The following is a 16,143-nucleotide window of genomic DNA, read 5'->3' on the forward strand; positions in this document are numbered from 1 at the left end:
TTCTCTTTCATGAAATTGAATGACAACTGGTAGAAAATATTGCAAGACATTTTTCTTCAAGGTGCAAGTAAATGACAGCATTAACAATGAAATGTTGATAGTATGAATTATGACAATGTTATTTAAATGACAATAATTATACTAGCAGTATTGAAAAAGTAACTGTAAAGGTAATAATGATGCTAATCACAACATCAACCATTAGAATGACAATTATTATTAGTTCCTATTTTTGGTCGTGACATTTTGGCCCTATTTTTTCTGGAAATATAGTCTTGACTCAAATATTTGCCCTAGGGTACCCAAATTGGATAATGATCCATCCTCTGTTAATTGGAAAGGGTAAAAACTTTTCTTTCTTCAGTTGCCTCATTTTAAGATTCCCTCAGTATGGAGTATAAAATAATAAACTAAAATCCTTTATTGGTGTGCCAATGCTAATTGTTTTTGTTCACTTCCTGTGAGGAAAGTTATGAATGAGAAATAAAGCAACTGACGAAGGAATAAACAAATTGATTTTGTAACTTGTTGAAGGCCCCAGAGCAACAAACACAAATTCAATTGCATACTACTGTATAAATATAAAATAATAGGCAATTTGACCCCCTGCTCCAACTTCATATGATAAATGATAATCAGTAGCTTTCCATGGAATAACTGGAATTAATTGTGACTGGTCAGCATTCTATCGGTGCACAACTACCTGTTATATCCAAAATCTAAAAATAACAATAAAAATAGATCTTTTCTGACCACAAATCAATGATCAGCTTATTGCTGAATTTTGGTAAATGCTAAAGCTATTATCTATAAAATAAGAATTACTGAGTACAAGATCTATTCTACCAAATGCCCTGCTATTCTTTGTTCTGGTCCCTGGTCACTTTGAGAAAAGATGCTCAGCACCAGCAGTTTCAGAGTGGGATTATGGCATAATGACCAAGGACCAGAACAGTAAATATTAGAATTATCTTCATAGCATTACTCCACTTTATAGCAAATAACATTTTTATTGTCCACAATGAGGATGCAGTGGCAGCAACAGCAGTGGCTGCTATAGAAAAAAAAAGTGGATGTCCATCCATCCGCCTCCCTCCCCCCCCCCAAAAAAAAAAATCAGTGCAATGGTCTAAAATAACAAAGATGCAAAATATTGTGGAAATGATCTGCTTGAAATCAACATATCTTCTCACACACCTATATTTCAGGAACAAATACTTGCACCACAGATTCCTTGCATATGCTACGCTTCAGTGTTAAGACATGTGTATTTTAGCAAGCATGTGGGGTATGTGCGACACTTTCATAACTTTGCTTCTGCAATATTCATGGCAAGGAAGTCATGCACAAAACTTCTTGAACTCTTTTAAAGGAAAGGGGAAGCCCACTGTCAACTCTCTTAGCGATGTCTTCTTTGGCATTGGTTCTCTGAGATGACTTAATAGATGGTATCTGATTCTGAAAGCCAGAATGCAGTTTGTCCTTGGAAAAATGGATAAGTAATCTATTGATGCCAACAATTTTTTATGTTCCTTTGATAGTGGAACGATTAAATGATAATATATCCGGCCTAGGAAAAAGCCTATCTAAAAGATAATTGTTTTGCATAAACTCTCCACATACTCTATTATGTGGTTTAGCAGAAGAAGAATAGCAATTTTATTTCACAAAGCACTATCAGATAAGCAGAGAAATTCTGTTTTAAGTTAAGTATTTTAAATAAAGAATGACACTCATAATTAACAGTAAAATCAAATATAGAAAAGGAAGAGCTGAATACATGTTAGAATGTTAAAGAAACAGTGAGAAAAGACTAGTAAGAAAAGGGTAGGCAAGAGGACAGAAGTGATATAGGAACCTACCTCTGATGCCATGAAACCAAAATCAATATATATCAAAATCTTGAGGTCCAAATAATGGAACTAAAGATTTCCAAGCCATCTTTTGCTGGTCACTGGAGGACTAAGCCTTCTGTTTAGTTGACTTTACAGCTGAACATTCCGTAACTGTTCTTCATGAAAACCTTGTTGAACAGTGAACTCTTCTGCTTTCTTTCTCCTTAGACATTCATTTGCTTTCTCTCTTTTCATTTCCCAGTACAGACATTCCATGCACCGTTGAACTAGACAATTAAACAAGGCACATCACTTCCGTCTCCCAATGGATCCTCAAGTTCCTTGAAAAGGATGGAATCATCAGCCACCAGTTGCTTTTTCTTCTATTATGGATATAAGCTGTGAGTGACTCCACAGTTAAGCTGACATACAGGCGACACGCACACACTTGCGGGAACATCTTTTTCCCCTCTTTTTTCCCCATGAGGATATCGTTTTCCCTTTTGCAAAAAAATGCAAGCAAAAGAAAAAACAGGATTTTCTATTGAAGGTACAACTCTTCTTCAATATGAAGACATTAACTGGATTGGTCTGGATCCCCCATGCAGTGGTCAGTGAAGTCCTTTGTAACTGATGGCACAATGCTTTGATGTTCTTATAGTTAACTGTAGGAACTGTTGAACAACATTTGCCATAGTTTATGAGCCAAAGAGGGAAATGGGTGGATAAGAATGACTCTGGAAGAAGAACTAAAGAAGAGAAGGAAGGGAATCTGACTGCTGAAGATTGTTGCTCTGGTTGCCTCTTTCTTCTCCATTGGCCTCTTGACTACTGCTCACTGGTGGTAGGACTGAAGTCTCTTTTCTTCCCAACACACATTGGTTTTCTTCACTTTTTTTTTAAATATTTGATTTGTACATATTTATACTTATTTATATTCTGTTTCCCATGGCATCAGAAAATGTGCTTCTGTTGGTGTGAGAAACATAATTTGCCATCTAGAAACAAATTCCATATATTCTTTGTCTGCAGCGCATAAGAGTTCTCAAACAATGATCCAATCTCTATAGACATCACAACTGCCTTGTCAGCCTCCCTTCCCTCCCACATCCAACCCTCTTCTGTTCTCCACTCTTTTTTCCCTTTGTTGTAAGAAGACACACAGCATCATGCCATCGCAGTTGGTGACTGGCTCATCTGTACTCTCATAGACTGGACACTGCTCAGGATCTTCTTCTGGTGTCCGGCTAAAGTCACCCCTATTCTTAGAAGATCTCTGCAAAAGATAAGAGACAGGATCATACTTGTGGAGCAGAGGTCTTTGTCTCCCCTGCTTATATGGACAAGATACATGAGCTGGCAAATTCAAAATGCAGTTGCAGAAAGTGAAGCTGCTATCCTAAGATGAGCAATCAGCACTGATAAAAGATGTTGAATGAATCTATATGTGTGTGATTCAAAAGATAGTTTTTCTCAAACCCATAACAAATAGATGTAAAGGATCAGAGACTTAGTTTTCTCTTCCTTAAAGATGCTAACTTCCCCTGTGTCTTGAGACGATAAGCTACTACGTTACAAATGATGATAATGCAAGCAAGGATAAGAGTTTTTGAGAAATGTCTAATTTCTAAATTAACTAGTCACTACATGAGTCCTGTATACTAATTGGTAGAGTAGTAGTAATCTCTGAATGAAAGGAACAATGTGAGACACTCCCCAGTTTATGGATTCAAATTTCTCAGAGATCTGGTTGGAAGCTGGTAGCTTGTTAGTGAATTCTAAAAAGGTGTTGACTGAAGAGAGTGTGAAGATGCATGACACTGATGATTATATAGTATGGCAGATGCAAGGAACTTGTGGTAATTTCCACAGCACAAAAAGATTATGGAGGCACACAGGCCTGCAAAGAGAAGCAAAGGAAGAGTGGGAAGGTGCTTTTGGATGGAGGCATGTTGCCTTGCAAGTTATGAATGATCTATTTTCCTAACTTTTATATGTATTTCTCATTGGTGACTTTTTTATATTAATTTCAAAAGCAGTTAATAATAAATAAAACATTCATTAAATAGTTTAAATAAAGTCATCTAACCCAAAACAAATCAAAATTACCATAAAATTGATTTAAGAAATAAGCATAAATCAGTTAATTTTCAAAAGCCAACCAAAACAATAACCAACAGTATATTTCTGCCTGCTTTCAGAAGATTAGCATATTCCTGGTGCCAAAATCCTGTCTCTGATCCAGTTTTAGTTTGTTGATTATTTGAAGCATGAAAAGAAAAGCTTGATCTCATCTTCTTCCATCACTGAAGCAAATAGGGAAATGAGAAGGTGCCACTTACTCCGATGTCATTTGTGCAACTAACTGAAGGGATGTGAAGCCAGCAGTTAGAAAACTGTCTCTGTACTGGTTCATTTTGATGGCACTCAACCAATCTTCTACTGAGGTAAAGGCAGTGAAATCTGGGATGGAGCGATCCAACAGTGGCTGAGAAGGCCTGGAAGAGAAGGCAAGCGGTGGTCAGAGATGGGATTTAATTTAGAGCAGAAATATAGACATTAAAAGAGTTGTTCCTTTCCATTGATTTGCTTGATCTTCTGCTACTGTTCATTTGAAACTGGAGCTGATCTCGTGGTCTTCTAGGCAACGCTGTGATTATTATGAATTGATTAGGCAAACTGGAACAAGCAAGCATTTATTTTAATTCTGGTCATTTCTTGCAACAGCAATTAGAAACTTTCATTAATCAAACTATAAATTATCTAATGCTACCTTGTCAGAAAGGAACTTATAAAGAGGTTTGATATTTTGCACGTCTATTTAAATTTAATTTATTAAAGAGAGATAACTGATCCTCCAAGTATCCTTTAATTAGCTACAGCTTTATTTGCAAATTTCAATACGATGTTTTAGGCCCCAGTTAAAACATAGTAAGACATGTGGAAACTTACACAGCGGTGATGGTAGCCACAGTTTTGAGGCTCGCTGGATTTCGGATCATTTTATCTAAAGTGTTAACTATTTCAGCAAACCGTGGCCTTGTGTTGCGGTCTTTCTGCCAGCAATCTAACATAAGTTGATGTAGAGCAGCTGGACAATCCATTGGTGGGGGGAGCCGATAATCTTGCTCAATTGCATTAATTACCTATAAATGTAACATATATATATATATATATATACACATATATAATGTAACTGTGTTAATGTAGTAGAGACAGATATAATTCTGAAAATCACTGCAGTTAAAATAATATTTTAATCAGAATGTAAGTCTCTTAAACCTACACATGCATATCCTTCCATATTTATTCACTTTATTGCAGTTTTTGAGTGATTGGTTCCAAGTCCACAAACATAAAAAGAACTTAAATCTTCTGTGATTGCCAGGATCCTAATCTTAATCAGCTCCACTTATGACACTTACTTGCTCTAACAGGAAAACTTTCACTGGCACCATTGGAGAATCCAATCACAATGCAAATAACAACATTAATGATGTGGATTGGCATACACCTCAAGATGCTCCTACAGCTTTCTCCTAACCACAAGTTGTAAAAAAAGCTTTTAGTGAGCATTTTTATTGTTTGCTTATCTGGACTGAAATATGTACCATGGAATAATTTCAATACTATGAATTCAAAACTAGATTAAACCAACTGGAATTCCAATTTAGCAGTCCTATCCTTTTCACTTCTATCTTCTTTACTTTCAAAAATGGAGCCCTTTTAAAGTTGAATCGTTTCAGCACACTAATAGCATGCAATCAGGAATAAAGGAAATAGCTTGCCCTCTGCACACAAGGAGCAACAAAACAGTGCTGGCTCTGGAGAAAAAAAAGGGTATTCAAAGGTTAATTTGACTTCTGTTGCTTCAAGATAAAGGCAGTCTCTTCCCTGTTAGCAGCCGCTACACTCGCTGTTTCTGCCTATCATGCTGTAGTGCAGAACTTCATCAAGGCTCAACGCCTCGCTCATAAAGTCTCTGAAATATTTCAAACGCCTGCCAGGCTCTTAGTGTCCAATTATCACACACTGGCTGGCTGGTCTTTCCAGTTCCTCTCCACTTCTCTGTTTCTTTCATCTCAGATAGTCTTTCTTACAGTAGACATTGAAGGGGAAAGAAGCAGCAGCAGCTGAGGATTTTGTATCTCCCAGTTAGTATTGCAAAGTGTCTCTCTATAGCTCAGCATGCACCGGGGTCAGAGCCAACACGCTATGTCTGAAAGGGATTACCACAAAAAGCAGACATCTTTACTATGCTCAGAAGAAGAAAAGTGCAGTTTAGGTATTAAAGATGGGTTTCTTTTTAAAACTGCTTGTGCACAATACATGTAAACAAAGTTATTATATAGTGTAATGTATGATTGGTTGCTAAGTTGCTAATGAACATTCATGTTAATTCAAATCTTCTTTGTAAGTGGAAATGGGACTCCCCCCCCCCCCCACATAGCCATTAATGTGAAACTGGGCTGGTCAGTCCTAAACAGAAAAAAACTAGCTGATTATAGAATAGCAGTAGTATTTAGAAGGTCTGCTTCACAGACCTTCACAACCCTCTCTAAGCAGATTACAGAGTCAGCATATTGCCCCCAACAATCTGGTTCCTCATTTTACTGACCTTGAAAGGATGGAAGGGTGGGTCAACCTTGAGCTGGTGAGAACAGAACTACTGGCAGTCAGCAGAATTAACCTGCAATACTGCATTCTAACCACCATAGCTCTTGTGGTTATTCCATATGGGTGGGAAAGCCTAAGAGAGTTCACACTCTTAATGGCGCACTTGGATGGTATCAAAATTAAGGGGAGGACGCTTTCACATAGTACAGCTAACCTATCTCATTCATCACTGGTGAGAAAGATGGAGGCCATATCACAAAGCATGATAGAAAGAAAAGAAGTTGTGGAAAAATACTTCCCTTATTATCCAGAGCCATTACATCTATAACTAAAAATAACTTCAGAAAAAGTATCTGCCTGAAGGCATTGAAGACCCATAACAGGCAAATATCCTACTTAATATGGATATGTTTGGACATGTTGTTGGACTAAATAGACAAGATAGAAATACATCTAACATGCTGGCTACTGATGGGAAGGTATTATACAAGCATCTGCTGTAAATTTCCTCCTAGCTATACAGGTGTATTATTTCAGTCTTCAGCATACTAGTATTTAACAAGTGCTTTTTTCCCATTGCTAGACAAATCAAGCAAAGTTTTACTATGTTGTGCAGAAGGCTTCATAAACTTACATCTTGATTGGACATGTCCCAATAGGGTCTTTCTCCAAATGACATTACTTCCCACATAACAATACCATAACTCCATACATCACTGGCGGAGGTGAATTTACGGTAGGCAATAGCTTCTGGTGCTGTCCACCTCACTGGAATTTTCCCACCCTGAAAGACAGTAATTATGAAGCTGGGAGTTAACTGTAAGGAGTATAATATACCAAAGGTTCTCTGTATAAGTTTTAACTTATTTATTAGGTAGGTATTTATCTAAATCTATTGCAATTTCCAATAGCAGCATAATCTTAGAAGGAAAGAAATTCAATTTAATGGTGTTTCACAGATATGACACATTTTTCCTTCTTTTTCTTGCATATGAAGGCAGACATTTTTCAAATATTGCTTATATGCTGATTAACACATTAACATTCACAAATTACCTGGATTCTGTTAGAGGATTATTTCATCTGTACAAGCATACTAATACCAGTAGCAGATTTTTAGAGTTGGACACATGTTTCCAACCCACCAAATTGTTTTTTTATGGTGAAGAATATATCTGGTGTCCTACTTTCCACTTCTATTCTACTACTACTATTACTATCACTACTATATATTTGCTTCCTGCAAATTTAGTTGCTAAGAAATTGCGTTTAAAAAGAGGAGGGTTTTGCTGCAAAACCAATGCTAGAGCATGATCTAATGATTTCATAGCTTGTATCTTAGCATATTAATCCAAGTAAATTGTGATTTAGTAAATAAATCATGCTTAAGAAAGGATGGTTTAATGCAATATGTAATACCAATTATTTTCTAAACACAACTGAGTTATACATAATCTGCTCTACAGAGAGCAGGAAAATGTTTTCCAAAAGCTATTAAAGTATGATTGTTATTCATCAGATATATATCCTATCTTTCCCTTATAAGTTCAAGGCAGCATAAGTGTCATTCCCATTTTTCTCTCCACACTTCTGTGAAGGAAGCTCACCTGGAAACAATAGATTGGTTCCAAGTCCAGTGAGAATCTCAGAGGAAGTTAGCAGGCCTATGAAGATTGGCCATTGACTACAGCTGTTTTTAACAATAGTTTGATATATATCCAGAAATAATCCTTTAAACTATTGCCATGTACAATTAGTAAATGGAATCATAATTTCCAGGATTTTATAGATGGAGATAAAACAACTAGTTCAAATTATTGTATTAATGCAAACCCGCGAATAGAGCTTGGTTCATGGCTGTAGCTAATATGCTTCATTTGTTTCATGGCAGAGACACTAGTACTTTCTGCATGAGAAAAGAAATTAGCATTGTGACATTTATTCCAGCTGTGGTGTTCAGCATAAACAGTAGCTAACGAAATCTCATGCTCATGAATGCCAATGGACAAGCAAGTGTTTTGAAAAGGACAGCATGTTTCCTTCAGAGAATATGTAGGTGTGCTCCCACTTCTAGGCCCAACAGCAGACGTCAAAGGCTGACAGCAACAGCTGTTTCCTTGCACCTCTTTGCATATCAAGTAGCAACAATGGTCTTCAGGGTTTTATCCTGAGTGACACTTCCTCACCCTTGGCTGTTTGTATTGTGAAACACGGAACATTTTTTTGCTTCTGGCACTTTCCCCTAAGAAAGATACCAAAGGAAGGGCAAGGAACTGGGGTTGCCTTTGGCACATATATGACAGCTCATCACAATTTGCTGAGCATACCAGATGAAGCAAGTGCTTCAGTTTCTGCCCTTAAAATTATATACTGCCAGTGATATGTAGTAGCTAATATAGGTACCCTTTCATTATAATTCAAAATACATTTCTAAACACCAATCACCAAATCTGATCAGTATTAGAAAGGAGGATAAACCTATGGCTTGAATGAAGTGCCAAGAAAGACAACTTTGAACATTTTTCCTAATGCAAAAAAATAGTTTTATGCTTTGGTACATTGCATTATACTAGAAGGATCATCCTAAGTATTAATGAATTATAGTTAGACATAGCTCCAGACAGAAGAAAAGGCTTTAAGTTGCCATATGCTTGAATCAGTAAATTTAGTTAATTCAAAGCCTGGGAGTCATCACTTTTACCTGAACATCACTGAACATGTAACCCAAATAAGTAGATCAATGTTCCTCAATTTCAGAAACGTTAAGATATGTTGATTTCAACTTCCACAATTCCTTGACCAGCATGTGTTGAAATCCACACATTTCAAAGCTGATGAAATTGAGAAACGTGAATCTAGATGATAAAACTATCCAAACTGTGTTGTACTTAAGCCATTATTTGAGCAGGCAAAGGAGTACTTGTCCTATACTAGAAGCAGGGCTATGCAACAGAAATAAATAAGGGGAGGGGGGACCCAGAACCTTAGTAAAGTTTGCAAAGTTTGTTACCAAGCCCAGCTCTGTTGAATTTTATTCCTTCCGTCAGGAGTTAGGTTGCTGAAAATGGGGAGAATGTATAAAGAATTGCCTGCAGACACTGCCTGGGAGAGAGTCATGTCAATCTTGTCAGAAGATTACTTGTAAAAGGACTGTGGAAATTAGATTCACAGCCCTTCCCATTGCTTCACTGAAGTGCTGTCCATCCATTCTGCAGCCAGCAAAAAAAAATATCTTGGCAGGAAATTTGCTGTACCCATTATTGATCCCTATGCTATCTCTATTGTCTCTGTTCCCACACACTTCCTTCCAAACTAGCTGGTGGTAAAGCCTAACATAAGTTACATACCATGAGGCTGTTGTGCTACAGCATCAAAACAAGTTTTAACAGCTGAAAGTAACCTAAGTCTATGTTGTTCATGACCTGGAAATAAAAGGTGCCAGGTGAGGTTTGCGCTATAGTTAGAAGCAAGTTGGGAAAGATGGGCAGGTTACTCATTCTTTTGCTAGTATTAACTAAGGAGCACTACTCTAAGATATGAGCAGAAACATTTGTTTTTTGGCTGATCTGTTTACTATCCCAACAGGGAACATAATTCTCACACCCTATTTTTGCCATAATGGTTAATAGGTGAGTATCATATCACCTGAACAGACTGAGCACTAAGGAGAGATAAGTAATAGTTAATAGTGGTTGGTTTCATTCTTTAATGACCTTGCTTTCAGATCAAACATTCATGGCATAATGAAGCTTAATATAAAAAAGGGAAAACAAATAAAATAAAACATTTACTCTGAATAAAATTAGTTATTTTGGTTTTCATGTCCTTTTAAAAAGTGGATGGTAGAACAGATTTGGCCATTATAATAAGAGCTCCATTTAAAAAGAGACATTTGCTTGAAGGCTTACTTGTCCCCAAAGAGCAAAAGTATGAATCTGTCATGGGAAGCAATGATGTAATTGCAAGCACTGCATCACTTTCCAGCTGCTTGAAAGGCCATTTGGGCCATAAATTTACTATAAAAATACAGATGATAAAAATCTGCTTTTTCTCCAGATGTAGGAGAGACCCTATTATGTTCAGTGGACAATTGAAGTTCACACTGATTTATTTAAATGGACTGCAAATGCAGTTTAGAGAAGAAACAGACTTTCTAGTTGAGCCATTGGATTGCTTGTTCACTGCTAAAATTCTTGGTGTAAAGTAACATCACTCAATGATTGCAGGACTACCAATTCCACCAAAACATGGGTTTTGGGGGACCTGTAACATTTATAACAATTTATGCCATTTGGCTTCTCCTTTTTTTCTGAATTGTTATTTTAGTTGCTGGGATTTATTTTGCAAGAAACAGTGATATTAGTTGTGGGCTTTAGTTTCAATTTAGACAACACTAGGGAAAAATGCTGCTTCCAAACTTTACACAGTAAGGCACTTCCCCTTTTGTTAACTGGACTGCTTTAGTAGCTTTGCAGAAGATTATTGCTAGTTCAGAGGAGGAGGATGAGCCAGTTCCAGAGGAGATGTGACAATGAGTTGCGGGTGACCGGAGGCTCTGATAGGCAGCAGCGAGCTCCAGCTCAATGGAGCAATCACAGTTGGAGCGACCAGACGAGTACTGACTGAGTGCAGCCAGATAGAAACGCAGCTACAATAAGTGAGGCTTCAGACAGAGATTGAGCTGCCAGTGGCCAGTGCAGATAAGGAGGAGAAACTACCCCGTCCTCCCGATCCATGAACATGGAGGGCCAAGAGGAGACAAGAGCAATGCCAGTCAATTCAACAACCTGTGAGGTGGCAGCCCCACTCTTTGTGATGGGCTGCATCAATGTTGACTATTTAAACCAGCCAAAAAAGGGAAACGATCCTAGAACAACATGTTTGATTACTTTTCAGTGTGCTCCTGTTTTCAGTGTGCTCCTGGAAAGGGCTGCAAATCATGGCCCACTGGAGTACCACCATCATATTCTATGGAACAATCTGTAATGGGAATTTTTGATCATTTTCCTCAAAGGCTTTTTGAATCACTTCAGTCTTTAAAGAATTCATCACCATTGCCACCCCAAAACATGGCTGTACTGTTTGTTTTCTTTGGAGGGGCAGAAGGCTAAAGATTTTTTAAAAAGTGTGATTTAAGCATTTGCAAGGCCAAGGCATCATTTTCAATTTTTAATATCTTCCTAAGTGAGACAAAAACATGACCCACATATCCCAATAATAGTAACAATATTATCTGCAATTACTAGGAAGCAAATAATAACAGTAATACAACCGAGTACAGCACTTCATGAGTGGTAGTAGTTCATGAGTATTCCTGTCTTAAGAGTTTCAAAAAAAAAAAAAAAAAAGAACAGTTTGACAGGCTGTTTAAATATAGGATGATTCAAGTATAAAGATTTCCCTCGCACATTCGTGCTAGTCATTTCTGGCTCTAGGGGGTGGTGCTCATCTCCGTTACAAAGCCAGAGAGCCAGTGCTGTCCGAAGATGTCTCCGTGGTCATGTGGCTGGCATGACTAAACACCAAAGGTACATGGAATGCTGTTATCTTCCCACCACAGTGGTCCCTATTTTTCTACTTGCATTTTTACATGCTTTCAAACTGCTACTTTGGCAGAAACTGGGCAAAATAATGGGAGCTCACTCCATTACACAGTGCTAGGTATTCAAACCACCAAACTGCTGACCTTTCTGATCAACAAACTCAGAGTCTTAGCCACTGAGTCCCTTTGATTCAAGTATAGAGTATGCAAAATTAGATTATCCATTACCTTCATTTCAAATGTATTTTTTGAAATCTACAAAAACAGAAACCAAATAAGTGATCATGATAACTGAATAAACCTGCTAATAACCAATAGCTGTTGTTTATCCACAGTGGCCATGTTTGTAAACACCATCAGCTGATCTTAGGAAAATGTAAGGAGAAACTACCCACTCGCAAATACGTTCCAATAGGTTGCTAAAATTGTTATGATTTAGAAGTTTATTGTTGTGACTTTCTTAGATAACAGACCTACCTTAACCCATATTTTAAATCAAGAATAAGGAAGTCTGGTTTGTTTTGTTTTTAGCGGTATACTTTTAACTCCATTTGGCATACTTGCCCTGAGCAGACCATTTATTGCCTTTATTGCAGAGAAAGAATCCCATGGACACTTTGTATACATGAATGGTAATAACATCATGGTCATAGCCAATACCATCTTACCACTGAGATTCATTATACTTTGCAATATGTAAATCTAAATTTAATGAGCTGTTGACAATCTGAGATGTGACAAAGGAAACTGTATGATATCTCAGAAATAACATAAGTTTCAGGAAGAACAGATTTACAGTGCCTTCACAAATTTCATTTTTAGTTGAATGGCTCTTGGTGGCTGCTGTGCTGAGCCTATCACAAGTCCTAATGATAAGTATTATTTTGTTATTCCCTTGGATTTGCCATCTGCTATGATCACCTGTTTGTTCATGGCTTAATTCCCATATCCTTAGAGCAGACCTAATCTCTTTCTTTTTTTGGATCATACCTACTTGAGATCAGGACAGTCACTTGCAATATGTGTTCAAATGAATTTTGGCCTTCTTTATTAACATTCCTCTATTAGCAATCATAGATAAAAGATTAAAATATATATTCAATTTGGGCCATTTTATAAAATAATTAGAAAAAGCTGACCAATGTAGCATGTAAATTATTGTAAGAGGCTGAAAGCTAATTAATGAAAACACCTGTTAATCCCCACAGGCTCCACAGGCATTCTTACATGCAAACTACCTACCAAAGAGCTGGTGTAAGTTGGATCTGATGTGTCATCTTGCAGGTAGCGAGAGAGGCCAAAATCAGATACTTTACAGACCAGGTTGCTATTGACCAGGATATTCCTGGCTGCAAGATCACGGTGGACATAATTCATTTCTGCAAGGTACTTCATGCCAGCTGCAATCCCTCGAAGCATTCCCACCAACTGAATGACTGTAAACTGGCCATCATTTTGCTGTAACAGTAAAAAATAAACGCAGACATGAACATATTTCATATGTCTAGAAACTAGAAAACAGGCTGGGAATAGAAGTCTCCCCAAAATTGATAAAGAAGGAAATAAATAGTTCGAAATGGAAGGGAGGCCGATTCGAGGGAATTTAATAGAATAGGCATAAGTTAGTAGAAGTGAGCGAAAGAAATAGATAAAGAAGAGAGAACGGGAACTATATAAAATTTCAGGGAAAGAATGAAAGTGTTGAGAAAAAAAAACCAGGAAACTTTAAAAGCTGAAGAATAAAATATCCAGCTAAGAGGATGTGCAAGAATGCCAGCAGATTCATTGCCCCAAACCAAGAAAAATCATATCCTAATAGCAGAAGGGCCAGTGACTGGAAGGAAGGTTGTATTTCAATTCTCACAATTGAAGTTGCTAAGAAGAAGTAAAATGTGGACTCTTTCAAGACATACTTATGTGATTTCATTATGAGAAGAATGAGAGAGTTCTAAACATTATCTTAGAATTAATAATTTATAAGGAGTTGACTTAATCTGCACCATCCCTACAATAAATAGCAACTTATCTCATTAGATATTTCCAATCTATTATCACTTAAAAACACTATTGTACTTACTCGTAGAAAAGAATCCAGGGCTCCATTTTCCATAAATTCTGTGATAATCATCACTGGCCGACTTTTAGTGACAACTCCCTCCAGCCGAATAATATTTGGATGGTCAAACTGACCCATGATGCTGGCTTCACTTAAGAAATCCCGCCGTTGTTTTTCAGAATAGCCGGCCTTTAATGTCTTAATAGCCACATAAATTTCTCTCTTGCCAGGCAGTTTCAGGCGCCCTTTATAAACTTCACCAAATTCTCCTGTAATAGGATTGATGTAAGTTATAAACCAGTTCTGGTCAATTTCGCATTTTAAAAGGAGAGGTTAATAAGAACTATATAAGAGATTTGATTCTGAATGATAGATGATTCTGAATGAGGTATATGTATGGAGTATTTTCTCCCAAGATATTATAAATATTTCTTTGAAAAGGCAGTGTTTTATTAAAAGTATTGCATTTTTAAAGACTTCACATAAGTAAGACTTTTGATAACTTCACTAGTTGTGCAAAAGAGGAAAATGTTCTCTTACTGTGAAATGGTACATAGTATTTCTTCTCCATAGCTATGAAATAAGTATACTCTTATAAGTTAACCCTTTCTTAACTATGAGTACCGTTGTTCTAACTGCTATGCTGTGGTGTTGACATATAGATATGTATAAGTACACATTTTGAAAAAAATAACTAAATTAAAATAGCAAATAATTTTTATAGCAACCTCAAAGAAAAACACATTTACTGTTGTACAGCCCTTTGTGATTCATGGAATACAATCAAGGGAATGAAATATTTTACACACAAGCAATTGTTTTGGGAAAAGTGAGCAGGGAGTGGAATGGTAAAAAGAAGAAATACAAGACAGTGAGAATTATCCACAGTGATCACTTGTACAAAGAAAAGATGAACTACACAGGTTATGCACCTGTCCAGAGTCCATTAGGAATCTTCAAGTGCTTAAAGAAGAATGAGTTAGTCCCCTGAACCATGACATGGCCAAGCATGGCTCTGACTGAATCTCAATTCCTGAGATAACATCAAACATCAAGTGGAGTAGGAAGACAGTTGTGTGAATTAGTTGGCAACCACTCAAATAATTTTCAAATAATTTCAATTATAGGTTCTATTATATTTTCTATTCATTGTGGTATCTATGTTTCATATACACGAACAAGTTAGTTCTGTTAGCATCAGAATTATTTGGTAGTCATATGATTGTGGTATCTATATTTCATACACATGAACAAGTTAGTTCTGTTAGCATCAGAATCATTTGGAAGTCATATGATGACCAACCAAAGAACTAACCAATGACATGCCTCTAAAAGTAGCATTTTAGAAGACAGTGTTGAAAGAAAATAAAGGCTGAGTCCTATTAGCTGCCTACCATAGCTCTGGAGGAAGGATAGCATTAAGAGTACCTGTCTATTTGCCATCTTGAATGTGGGAAGAGTGTTGTTTAGTCAGCTCATAAGAAAACTTGGCCACAATACTTTTGGACACCAACTGGGAAGAAGTACCTAATCTTTAAGCTGATTTGGAAAGAGCAAAAATAAATACTAGTCTCTTTGGAATGATGCTGTTTAGTTTAAGCAGAAGGCAAACATTATTCAGGCATCATTCCTGTTACTACTATGGATTTGAAATTTTAAAATGAAAAATTTAATGACAAACATTATCATAAACCATTTTATTGATTTAAAAAAACTTGTAAGTTGCCAGAGTCGCTTAGGTGACACCAGCAATGTAAAAAATTGATAAATAAATGTTTTGAGCTAATACATAATACATAAAGTTGATGTTTGATTGTATTGTATAATTCAACATAGGCTACTTTCAAGATCTCTGAATATCTTCCTGAGTTGTTAAGAGCTTTTCAAGTACATTAGAAGTGGTACCATTATTGAAGACATTGAAGAATATGGTAAGGAAATATCTATAAAATAACCCTGAGAGGTAATGGGTTATTTAGTGAGGTGTAAAAGTGGGGTAAACCTTGTACCACCTTGTTTATGTAGCAGAAACCACAGCAGTTTTTATTTCTATCTTGGCAGTTCTACCTCTGAAGAACTCCTCAAAGGAGATG

General features: G+C 36.8%; 1 protein-coding gene across 7 annotated transcripts in view; it reads right to left on the reverse strand.

The window, feature by feature from the left end:
- Positions 1 to 16,143, reverse strand: part of EPHB1 (EPH receptor B1) — a 385,756-nt gene that overhangs the window by 26,921 nt on the left and 342,692 nt on the right. For 3 of the 7 annotated variants that reach the window (XM_087964909.1, XM_087964907.1, XM_026690934.2), the window contains 5 exons: positions 14,072 to 14,319; positions 13,237 to 13,452; positions 7,087 to 7,236; positions 4,788 to 4,981; positions 4,178 to 4,333 (listed from right to left, as the gene is read on the reverse strand). In XM_087964909.1, coding sequence (XP_087821035.1) covers positions 4,178 to 4,333; positions 4,788 to 4,981; positions 7,087 to 7,236; positions 13,237 to 13,452; positions 14,072 to 14,319 — 964 coding nt within the window. Of the gene's footprint in view, positions 1 to 100; positions 3,112 to 4,177; positions 4,334 to 4,787; positions 4,982 to 7,086; positions 7,237 to 13,236; positions 13,453 to 14,071; positions 14,320 to 16,143 lie in introns of those variants that run through there. The other 4 variants (XR_015749454.1, XR_015749456.1, XR_015749455.1 and 1 more) reach the window with 3 other exon arrangements.

This window comes from Notechis scutatus, chromosome 4 (genome assembly GCF_049901735.1).
Source record: "Notechis scutatus isolate UNSWTSFEM ecotype Mainland chromosome 4, rNotScu1.2, whole genome shotgun sequence".
Classification (NCBI taxonomy): domain Eukaryota; kingdom Metazoa; phylum Chordata; class Lepidosauria; order Squamata; family Elapidae; genus Notechis; species Notechis scutatus.